The sequence below is a fragment of the Cucumis melo genome, chromosome 6 (genome assembly GCF_025177605.1).
Source record: "Cucumis melo cultivar AY chromosome 6, USDA_Cmelo_AY_1.0, whole genome shotgun sequence".
Classification (NCBI taxonomy): domain Eukaryota; kingdom Viridiplantae; phylum Streptophyta; class Magnoliopsida; order Cucurbitales; family Cucurbitaceae; genus Cucumis; species Cucumis melo.
This window is the reverse complement of record NC_066862.1, coordinates 7,935,821-7,946,765: the sequence shown is the minus strand read 5'-3', so window position 1 is coordinate 7,946,765 and position 10,945 is coordinate 7,935,821. Positions and strand designations below refer to the sequence as shown.

General features: G+C 31.5%; 1 protein-coding gene across 4 annotated transcripts; it reads right to left on the bottom strand.

The window, feature by feature from the left end:
• Nucleotides 1-318: 318 nt before the first annotated feature.
• LOC103484138 (G-type lectin S-receptor-like serine/threonine-protein kinase At5g24080) lies at nt 319-6,164 on the bottom strand. Of its 4 annotated transcripts, XM_008441093.3 has the most exons (6): nt 5,864-6,164; nt 3,263-4,439; nt 3,070-3,106; nt 2,508-2,688; nt 1,659-2,112; nt 319-956 (listed from the first exon to the last, which is right to left on the bottom strand). In XM_008441093.3, exons 1-6 carry the CDS (start codon nt 6,121-6,123, stop codon nt 615-617), a joined length of 2,451 nt encoding a protein of 816 aa, XP_008439315.1. In that variant the 5' UTR covers nt 6,124-6,164; the 3' UTR covers nt 319-614. The 4 variants fall into 4 exon arrangements, with proteins under 4 accessions (XP_008439315.1, XP_008439314.1, XP_008439316.1 ...); XM_008441092.3 differs by having other exon boundaries at nt 3,070-4,439; nt 5,864-6,162; XM_008441094.3 differs by lacking the exon at nt 5,864-6,164 and adding an exon at nt 4,557-4,834 and having other exon boundaries at nt 3,070-4,439.
• Nucleotides 6,165-10,945: the final 4,781 nt, after the last annotated feature.

Here is a 10,945-nt window from a genome sequence, read left to right as displayed (position 1 = left end):
GAGAGAATCAAAATGATAGACATATGTCAAACAATATCATTGATAGATAGTTAAAGTAATGCCTTAAGTAACAAAAAAAAAAAAAAATTCAAGAGTGGGCAAAACATTCAAGAGTTGGTTGCACTAGCGACGTAACCTTCCTTGCTGCTAATCCAATCCATCCACAAAAGGTTGAACCTCACCTTTCAACCTTATTGGCCTGTTATAATTTAGTTATATAAAATTTATCAATTATGTTTTTTTCTTTATAATTTAGTTATATTGAACTTATCAATTTAATTTTACATAATGTAAAATAAGAAAAAAGTCGACAAAATATAATAAAAATAATCATTAGATTATATTTTCTTGGATTTAGAAACGTAATGCTATTAACTTTTTACATTACAAATGAGTCCAAGATGATGATCAATGACCTATTTGAAATGACTTCATAAGTCCTTACAAACACTTTGTTTGTGGTTATATTTTTCAATTACTTGTAAAGTCATTTCAAATAAACTCATAACGAAGTAAATTTACAACAAGAAAAAAATGGACATTTGGCTCTAAAAACTGAGTGGAATCCTAATTCTAATGTTCTGAGCAAAACAATGTTGTGTGTTACATTTCAACTATCTTGGAGAGATTGTGGAATGGCTGCAGGTAGCCAAAGAAGATGAAGGTTGGCTATTGATGGTGAAGGAGCTTGACTGATTGATATCTCTTTTCATGGCTCTATAAACTTGATCCAACCCTTCCTCAACCAGCTCCATCACCGTTTGTGGCATTGGCGGCATGTCGACGTCCATCGATCCTTCCAACATCCTCACAATGTCACCCATCGTCGGTCTCGTGACAACTTCATCTTGAATGCACCAAAATGCAACTTTTAATGCTCTCATAAGCTCTTCTTCCTCCACTGCACCCTCTAGTCTCCTATCTGCGACTTTGAAATGTGTCCCATTTCTCATCTCCTGCTCAGGTAAAAATAATCATATGTGATATAAGTCTGAAAATATTGGTGGTTCTATGCTGACAGTGAATCTCTCTCGTATCATAATTGGTCACTTCTCTCTAGTATCAGAATTAGTCGCTTGATGACATCTCGACAACTTCAAATGTCACATCTTATGAAAATTACTGTAGTAGTATTTGTTGTTCTCAGTTTAGTTTTAGTTGATTTCTTACATATGATTACCAAATCGTGATAGTTTTGTAATCATTCTATCGTATACAAAAGTTAAAATAGCTAACTCGAGGCTGCAGCATAGTACTTTTGAAAAATTCTAATAGCGAACCTCGTCTCCTTTTTCCTCAAAAGTTGGCAAGTGAATGTTTGAAAATTTGAAACCAACACAGAAGAACTATGTGAGAATGTCGTTAACCCTTCATCTCATATCCCACTATATATAAACTATTTTAACCCCAAGGATTGCCTCTATAATCTGATATTTTATATCCCCTCTAATAATAAAACAGTTCTCTCCTTTTGCTCATGCATGTAACTAACAAATTGTATGAATCATATAAATCTTTGTATCAAAGCTCTTTTGTTTATCTTTGATTGTCAATTTAATAATAAACTATAATGGAACTCTTAAAACAATAAAGAGAACTCGAAGTGAAAACAACATAAACTATATGGTTAGAAGTGATAGCAAGATTTAGAAGCTTACCTTGTAAGCCCAACCAGGATAGAAGAAGTCTTCAGCATCAAAAGACATATCAAGGTTTCTCCTGCCACCAACAATCTCCAAGAGAAGCATACCATAGCTGTAAACATCAGCTTTAACAGTGATGGGGCGATTACTAACCCACTCTGGAGCCAAATACCCTCTTGTTCCTCTCACCATTGTTACAACATGTGAATGCTCTCTTCCCATCAGCTTAGCCAGACCAAAATCTGAAACTTTGGGACAAAAGTTTTCATCCAACAGAATGTTTTCTGGCTTGATATCACAGTGTATGATCCTATTCCTGCATTGCTCATGGAAATAAGCAATCCCTTGTGCCGTGCAAACTGCTATGTGGAACCGAGTTGACCAATCCAAAATTCTGTCTTGATTATGATGTGTTGGAAATATCCACTTGTCCAATGAACCATTTTTCATAAACTCATAAACTAGAAGCCTGAAAAATGCAATGAGTACTTATATCCAGATCAAATTCTATCACATGCTCCAAAATTTGTGAAATGAAATGCTTGAGGCTATTTAGTCATTGTTTTGGTAAAAAGAAGTTTTGCATGTGTCTTTGACACTATTTTCAAACTCAACTTCCATATAACTTTTAAGAACAGGATCCTTGAAAGTATGAACAACTTCAATAATCCATGAAAACAACTTAAAAAAAACAAGCGAAAGCAACTGAGCTTATAAACAACACCCATCAAAATTAATTTCTTGTGCATTAGTTCTTCAAACTCTTATTAAAACCAGCTTTTGGGTAGTCGTAAAGAGTGAGATCATTGAAAACAAGAGCTTGAATTCTTTATAAATTATTGGCTATTGGATAGGAAATTTCACCTATGTGATCCTTCAGAGCAGTATCCGCAGAGCCGAACCAAGTTCATGTGATGCATAGATCCAATTGTGTTAACTTCAGTTATAAACTCTTTCTCTCCATGAGGAAAAACTCTGTCAAGTTTCTTCACAGCTACAAGAGTCCCATCTCCAAGGCTTCCCTTATATACACTACCAAATCCCCCTAAAAATAAAGAAAACACCCGAACTTTCCATGAAAACACTGAACACGGACCTAAAGAATGCATCTAACACTTCAGATTTGTTGAGACCGATTTAAAAATGGTTAAAATCACTTTTGTCACTTCCAAACTAGCTGAAAAAGTGCTTTTAACCATTTAAAAAGAAATTTTAATAGTTAAAAAAATGCAGTTAGAAGTGTAAAATTAAATGTTTAATTGATTTGGACTGATTAAGGGTGTGTTTTGAAGTCATTCCCAAACATACACTGCTCTATTTGGAGTACGAAAGAAACATTTTTTCATAGCCAAAACCAAAACTACCTTTCAATCATAATCATGGAGAAGATACTGAATCAGGCTTTAAAACGCGGCAAAAAGGTTACCTGTGCCAAGAACCTCAGAGAAATTGTTCGTCCGGACCTGCAAATCACGGTGGCTAAAACTTATGGGAGCACCAGACAAGATGAGAGAGCTTTCCATGGCTCTCTTCATAGCTCTCCTTCTACGAACATTATAATATAACAACAGACACAGCAGCCCAATCAGAAAAGCCATACTCAGAACAATAGGAATTACCGTAGCCTTTTCTTTCTCACTTCCTGAAGAATCTCCTCCACCTCCTGGCCCATTGGCTTCTGGTATTGAGCCATTAGACTTGACCTTAACAAACAGAGTCGAACCAGCATCCTCAAATCCGCCAAAATCTAAGCTTCTCAACACCCAACAGTAAGGCTTCTCATCATCAAGCCCATAAACAGAAGCAACACACTCACAATCAGTTAAGCAAGCATCACCACATTTGGATACTGTGTTGATATCGCTGTAGTTTGCAATCACAGAGAACTCAGAGTAATAATAATTTGTTTGCTGAACAGGAGAAATCCTGAACTGAGTAGGGGGAGATTGATGATTTTGGCCGCCACATTTCCCCACCGACGATGAATTTTCAAAGCACTGGCTGCCGCCGTTGTCCTTGAAAGTCCCCGGTAAGCAAGAGCAAGACGCATTCGTCTTGCTTTTATCCAAGTAGCAAATCCCATTTCCACAAATTCCAGCAATATCACAAGGATTTGAAACTGCCGCCCATTCTGGCACCCATTGGCGAGACCCATTGACATCATCATCCCAGCGATACAAACGCAAGTTCCCATTACTCTCTAAGGTCAATCGTCGAACAACCTGTGTGCGTACATTACGAATCGACTGATTTGTCGATGCTGACAATCCCCCATTATCGTTATCGTTCTTGTAAACATAAACCGCGCCATTAGAGGAGTCACCATACACCACACCGAAGCTTCCACCTTCATCTAAAACAGCGATGACTTCCCCTGTTACATTGGAAATTTCAGGGGCGGACCAGTACGAGTAATTTGCGTAAGATTCAGGCAAACCCTCGTAACTTTCAGGCAAATTGAAGGTCAAGGCAAGTTTGAGAGTGGTGCGCTGTTGGAGCATTTTTAGGGTATAATATCCGCCATGGGAAGGGGATTTTGATGTTGTTAGCTCTAAAGAGACCGATAGAGGTTGATTTGGGAGAAGGGTATCAGAAGGGTGTGAAAAGCTCTGCCAAACAGGGATTCGTTCGGCGTTGAAGAGGATAAAATTTCCGGATTCCGACATGACAGCATACTCTGCTCCATCACCAGAGGTGTTGGAAGACCAGACGACGGAGGCGGCAGCACCGTCGGTGAGGACGAGGTTTCCGGTGACGTCGAGCTCCACAATCGCATTCTTGGAGACTGGAGAGTTTCTATAAGTAAATGATTGAGAGAGAAATGAAACACGATCGCTTAAACGAAGAACAGAGGAACTGGAACATAGCAGATTTTATTATATATATAGATATATATTTGAAAAGGTTTCATACCCAAAAGCTGACGGCAAACTCTTCTCTCTCAATCATCTCTATAAGTAAATGATTGAGAGAGAAATGTGTTCTTCCATTGATGAAGTTCAAACATCTGAATTCATCTTCCCATGAATGTTTTTCATTGTTTTTTAAGATTGTGGCTTTAGAAAAACACTCTTTTCAAAACCATTGCTAAAAATTTTGGCTCAAACCCTGTTCTTCGCATGAATTTCAAGTAACAAAATCAACAATCTAAGCAAGTTGGGAGAACGTGTAGAATGTGGAATTTTTGTCATTACTCTTTCCAAAATAATATTCTACAATAATTAAGTTCAATCTATTCATTACATTTAATAAACAACAACAACAACAATAAAAATAAAGTATTTTATCTTCCCTTTCTAGTTTGTTACAATCAAAAAGAAAATTCCTATTTCTAAAAACCATTTGGTCTTTCTTTACCATAAGAAAAAAGTTAAACCAAAAAAAAAAAAAGGTATGATTGAGCTTAATTTTCTTTTATTTTATTTTTCTAGAAAAAGTAACATATGAGTTGAATAAAGTTTTGAAGATGAGTCCAAAGTTCTAACAAACAGTGAATATTTTTTATATTTTTCTAATGAATCTTGAAAGGATATGTTGTTAATGGTTTTAATGAATATAGGTTTGGGTAACTTTTATTTTTAATACTCCACCTACATGCATAACTATTCAAATTTTTAAAATCTTACTTAGTTACATTTATTAAAAAAGTTAATAGGAGATTGTGCGGATATTTAGAACTCTAAATTATTTAAATTATTTAGAGTACAAGTTATAATGAATGCATCAATTAGTTTTAGTACAAAAGAGAGGTGAATAATTTGAACCATAAATCTTTTGTCCATCAAAGTATATTAATATTACTTGAGTTACAAGCATTTGTTGACACATAAATTAATCAAGGAGTATTAAAATACCACCTAATATTATTAATAATATGTGATAATTCTGACAATCATATAAGAAGAAATGCTTCTTCTTTTTTCTATTTTTGTTAAGATATCAACTATAAACATTTGGCTCCATGTTTTATTGTAGTACAAAGGAAAAAAGAAAACAATCCAAATTAATCTTTAATTTCCTTTAAAAGCTCAGCCTTTTTCTAATAATAAAAATTGCTTTTGTTGCAAACTAAGCCAAAAAAACGCAACACTCTACTTTCTCTATGAAATCACTTCCCCGTATAAAATCAAACAGTAAACTAACATAAAAAAGGTTAACAAAGAAAACAATGCTCAAAATACGAACAAAAACACACTTCAACTATTTTAGTAACAACCAACCTATTAGCTGACCATATTACGGTACGATCCCCTGGAAGCTCCGCAAACCAAATAGCAAGTAGAAACCGATCGCTAACATTGTCACCACTGTTGTTAATTGGACTAAATCCAAATGCAAATGTACGATTATCAGAAAGCCATACTTGATTTTGATCACTGGCAAACAATCTTGATCTCATACCAATTTGACCGCCCATACAAGCGTGGATCAACCATGCAAAACCCAAAATCAAAAACAAAGAATTAGCAGCTGAAGCCATTAGAAGGCCAAAGAAGAAAAGAAAAAGAAAAAGAAAAAAAAAAAATCAACAATTGGGCATAGTTCTTCAGCCATTATTAATGGGCTTTAAACAACTTCAAAAACACACGTCTCTCTCAAAGAAATTTTTTTTTTTAAGAAATGGGATAGTGAATAATGATAATGGTGTGTAATTAAGTGTAGAGAAGTTGGTGAACTACACTTTGAAAAAAGCTTCCCACAACAAAATGGACGGCTGTGATGACACGTGTTGGAAGCTGTAAGGTTGAAGGGTGGAGATTTAACCTTCCTAATCTTTATGAAACTTAGTGACTATGTGACACGTTCTTGTTTGTTTGTTTTGCTTTGTTTTAAATTCACATTTTCACACCTTATGTGATGTTCCAATTAAATTTTAAGGTTTAGGAAATGAAATAATAATATGATTGAAATACGGGGCTTTGCTAAATGTCAACGGATGTGTGCTATTGTACTCAAAATTATTGGGAGGACGGCTTTCTGTTGTCGTTGACATTGTAAAACTTTGGACAATACAAGATGTGTGTGGACTATATATACTATATTTAGTGTGACTATTATCCATTCGTTTAATTCTTCCCTATGGTTGGTGTTAATTGCTCTGATAGTATCAACTAGTTAGAATTGATTTTATGTCAATATACCACATTGGTGACGTGTTTATAAGGTTGTTGGACATTATACACTAGAAGAAACGTACACGTTTAATTATTTTCAATTGGGAAGTTGTATAAAAATAAATATGGTTGAGGGTTGCCTCAAGCAAGGCCCGAAGCTCATAGACAGGTCCAAGAGAAGTTGAAATGTTGGAAAACACGTGTCTCAAAAAGAAAAAGATAAAGCATCAGGTTTCGAGTTGACTAGTCGAGTCAAAGAATATATGCTAATTGAAAGATAATCAAGTTGAGCTCAACCGTGACACCTTACAACCTCAAGAGTCATAACCATCCTAACCTCACTTTTCATGTTTAATTGAATTAATGATTCTTTCATACTAAATAAGAATCAAAGTTTCATATTTTTGTGTAACTTTTTAAATAGGTCGACTCGAAGAATAAGATCGAACCAAAGAAGCGAGATGATCAGCTAGCCCATGAAGGACCCATAACAATGACAAACACAAAGTTTCCAAGATCAAAAAAAATTATAAAGATTTTGTTGTTCCTAAGAATTATGCATGGCAGTAGCAATAGGTGTTTTTTTTTATTTATAAAAAAAATGTATTATAAATCAAGAAATCCTTATTATATGTACTATATTTTGTCTTGGCACAATTAATTATTTTACATTTAACCAAAACCAAAATAAGTAAAGTATATAATAACTTAAAAAAAAGCAAAACAATAGCAACTAGATGAAGAGGATTGAGAAACTAAACAACATGAAAAAGCAAAAGGATGGGATTTTTTTTTTAAAATTAAGTTTTTTAAGAAAGCAAGTGTGATAGTGCCCAAACAAGAGGAAAATTTCTTTAAATTAAATTTTGAAGGTGTCAATTTTTTTTCTTCAAAAAACGTACATAATTTTGAAATGATTCTTGATAATTTTGATCAATTTTGTAGTCGTTTTTTATTTTTAAAAATTATATATCTATTTCTTTCTATTCTATTTTTTGTAATGACTATTACCTTTCTTAAATACAATGTTTGAATAATTTTTAGTTTAATTTTAAAAATAAGAACAATTTTTTCATAGCTACGACCTCGTTTGCTAACTCTTTTATTTTTTTGTTTTTTGTTTTTAAAAATTAATTTTATTTTCTCTCCATGTCTTACAAATATATATATATATATATATATATATATATTTTAAATATAAAAGATTGAATGTTTAGTCAAATTTCTAAAATAAAAATAATTTTCAAAAATTGGAAAAGTAACCAAATGAGTAACCAATATGTATGGGGTATGTAGTGTTTAAGTCCTTGTATAATGAACAATATAGTTTTCATCTACATAATTTAATTTGTTTTTAATTAATTAATTGCATATAATAGCTTTCTTCCGGTATGATAGTATAATATGGGTATGGTTTCAAGCCATATAAGATTAGAGATATACATTTTGCATATAAATTTTAGACGTCGCGTTGCCAAAATACATCTTTTTAATATTTAACGGATAAAATAAATACATACATATATATATATATATATATATATATATATATATTAAAAGATTAAATAAATTTAAAAATTCATAAACCTAAGAAACAAAAATCTAAATTGGTTAGAGACCAAAATAATAAACTCCAAACTCTAAGAATAGAAATGATATCTAATTAAAAAACATATCATTCGATAACGTTGTACACTTACTTTATTTTAGTCTTGAGTTCAATCTCGTTGTTTTAGGATAATACTTGAGATTTCTACGTATCTCTCGCATCATTCACATAGGAAAAAGATTAAATATTTCAAAAAGAAAAATAAATTTGTCATACAACAAATTATAATTGAACGATTTAGTAGAATACACAAACATAGTATTCTTTAGAATGCACCTAAATTTTTATTCTCCGTTATCTTCTTTAAAGTCAATGACTTTTATCAATAAGACTCGTGTCTTTCACCTTTAACGATGTAATCTCTTCCTTCAAATAATAAATAAAATAAAACTCATGCATTTTACCCATAATATACCGAAGTATTATTTTTCGGTTATTGTATTCAAAATCGGTGACTTTTATGAATAAAACTCATTCCTTTGACCTATAACGTCGTAATCTTTTACCCAAAAAGTAATAAATAAAATAAAATTCACCATGAGAAAATTTTCAAATTTGATTACGAGTAGTATAGAATTTTTTTTCTTCTATTCCCAATCTTTTTTAAGGTTTAGTCAAAAGTTTATTCTACCTTTTTCTTACTTTCTTTTTAGAGCTAAGTTATATTCTCTTAGTCCAAAATTTACTCAATCTATTATGTTAGTTTGATCTTTTTAATTAATTAATGGATCTCAAATTGATTTATAACTAATAATTAAATCTTATACTTTCTTTAACTTTTTGGGGTTAAATTACTAGTTTAGCCCGTAAAACTTTTAGATGGTGTGACAGCCAAAATTGAATTATGATTTTTTATTTTGTGTCCAATTTAAATGCTAAAATTTTATAATTTTTAATTTTGTATCTAATAAATCTTTAGATTTCTTAAATAGAAAATTTAAATTTCAAGTTGAGTAACCTATTTGAAACAAATTTAAAAATTTGTAGACCTAAAAAGGTTTAAAAGTTTTATTGATGCAAAATTAAAGTTCTAACAAAGTTATCTAATATTTATAAATCTTATACTGAACTTAATAGATATATCTATTTTTGCATGAGTTCAACTATCTTAGAAAATAGGGATTAAATATCTAAATTTTTGGTTGAAGATATATGTCTTTAAGCAGTCGATTAAGAAAGGTTACATCAAAGATGAACAGAGAAACAAATTTTTATAATTTTTTTTTATTTTACTTCTTAGAATTACTACAAAAATGTCATGCAATTAATATCGAACTTAATTAACTGAATTAAGTTTGTGATAGAGGGAAAAAAAGTTGAGTACATACATGAGTCATAACAATTTTATAAGAAAAATCTTAGATTCAAAAATACATTTGATCCTCCAACTTTCATGAAAGTAACCATTTATTTTCTAAATTTTAATTTGTAATGATTTAGTCAGTGTATTCTCAATTTTGCAACAATTTAGTCCATAAACGTGTGTAATAATTTAATCCTCATATTTAAAATTTGTAACAATTAAATGCCTAATAGACAAAAATTCCTAAAAAAAAAAAAGTAGAGGTCAATTTTTATTATTTTCTCATACGAACTTTATATTTTGGGAAAAATATGATTCTCTAATTAGTTTACTGCTCCAATAAATAATCTCAATAAATCTTTAACACTAATTTTTACCGTATAATAACTAAATCATCACAGTATAGCAGAGTATAACTAACTAAATTCTTTGTATAGTAAATTTTATAGACTAAACTGTTACATAAAAAAATATAAACAAAATCATTCAAGGACTCACATTCATATTTAACTAAAATTTTCTTTTTAAAAAATATGACAAACAACAAAATCAAATTCAACAGATAAAATATTCCCATCATGGGTAAAATATTACTAAAAAGTCTGTCATCTAGAAATAGAGAGAGAGAGAGAGAGAGAGAGGTGTGTATTACACACTTGCAAGTATTTTAGTAGACCTCACTTGCTCCTAAAATAGACAAACTCATTAAACCTACAATTCTTTTAATCTCAAAGATTAAACCAACAACAACTTCTAATTATTTGTTTTAGTTAATTAAGCATGTCCAGTTTGTTACAGACAACAAATTCTAAGGGTTTTTCTTTTGGATTCAATTTTAGCTAAAAATCCTACTTCTTCTTCATGATTATACCCTAAATTAGGTTTGGTTTCTTATGCTGTACTTTCCCTCCCCCCCTTTTTTTTTCCTTTTATTTATTATTTTATTTATATTTTGAATAATATTACACAACCAAACTTTACAAAACCAAACACACAACATTCTCTTTAGGAATCAAAATGTGGGCAATGAATGTTTGGATTCTCTTGCAATCATTATTGTCTTTAAAGGGGGACCAATTTGTTTGAAGTCACTCTCCTTTTTTGGGTGATGTCCCAAAAACCTCGGCCTCTGTCTATGTCTTTTCCCGACAATCCTTTGGACCATTTGTCTGTCTCTTTACCATTCTTTTTTCCTCTTTTTTTTTTTCTTACTAATTTTGAAATGAAAATGACGCAACATTTGTTCTGACAGTTAAACGAGATAAAGTTTTCAAAT

Coding starts and splice junctions, on each gene's coding strand:
- LOC103484138 (XM_008441092.3), bottom strand. CDS start 6,123: ATGGCTTCAGCTGCTAATTCTTTGTTTTTGATTTTGGGTTTTGCATGG. Junction 2,689..3,069: donor CTCTGAGGTTCTTGGCACAG/GTAACCTTTTTG, acceptor CTTTATTTTTAG/GGGGATTTGGTAGTGTATAT. Junction 957..1,658: donor ATCCTGGTTGGGCTTACAAG/GTAAGCTTCTAA, acceptor TTACCTGAGCAG/GAGATGAGAAATGGGACACA.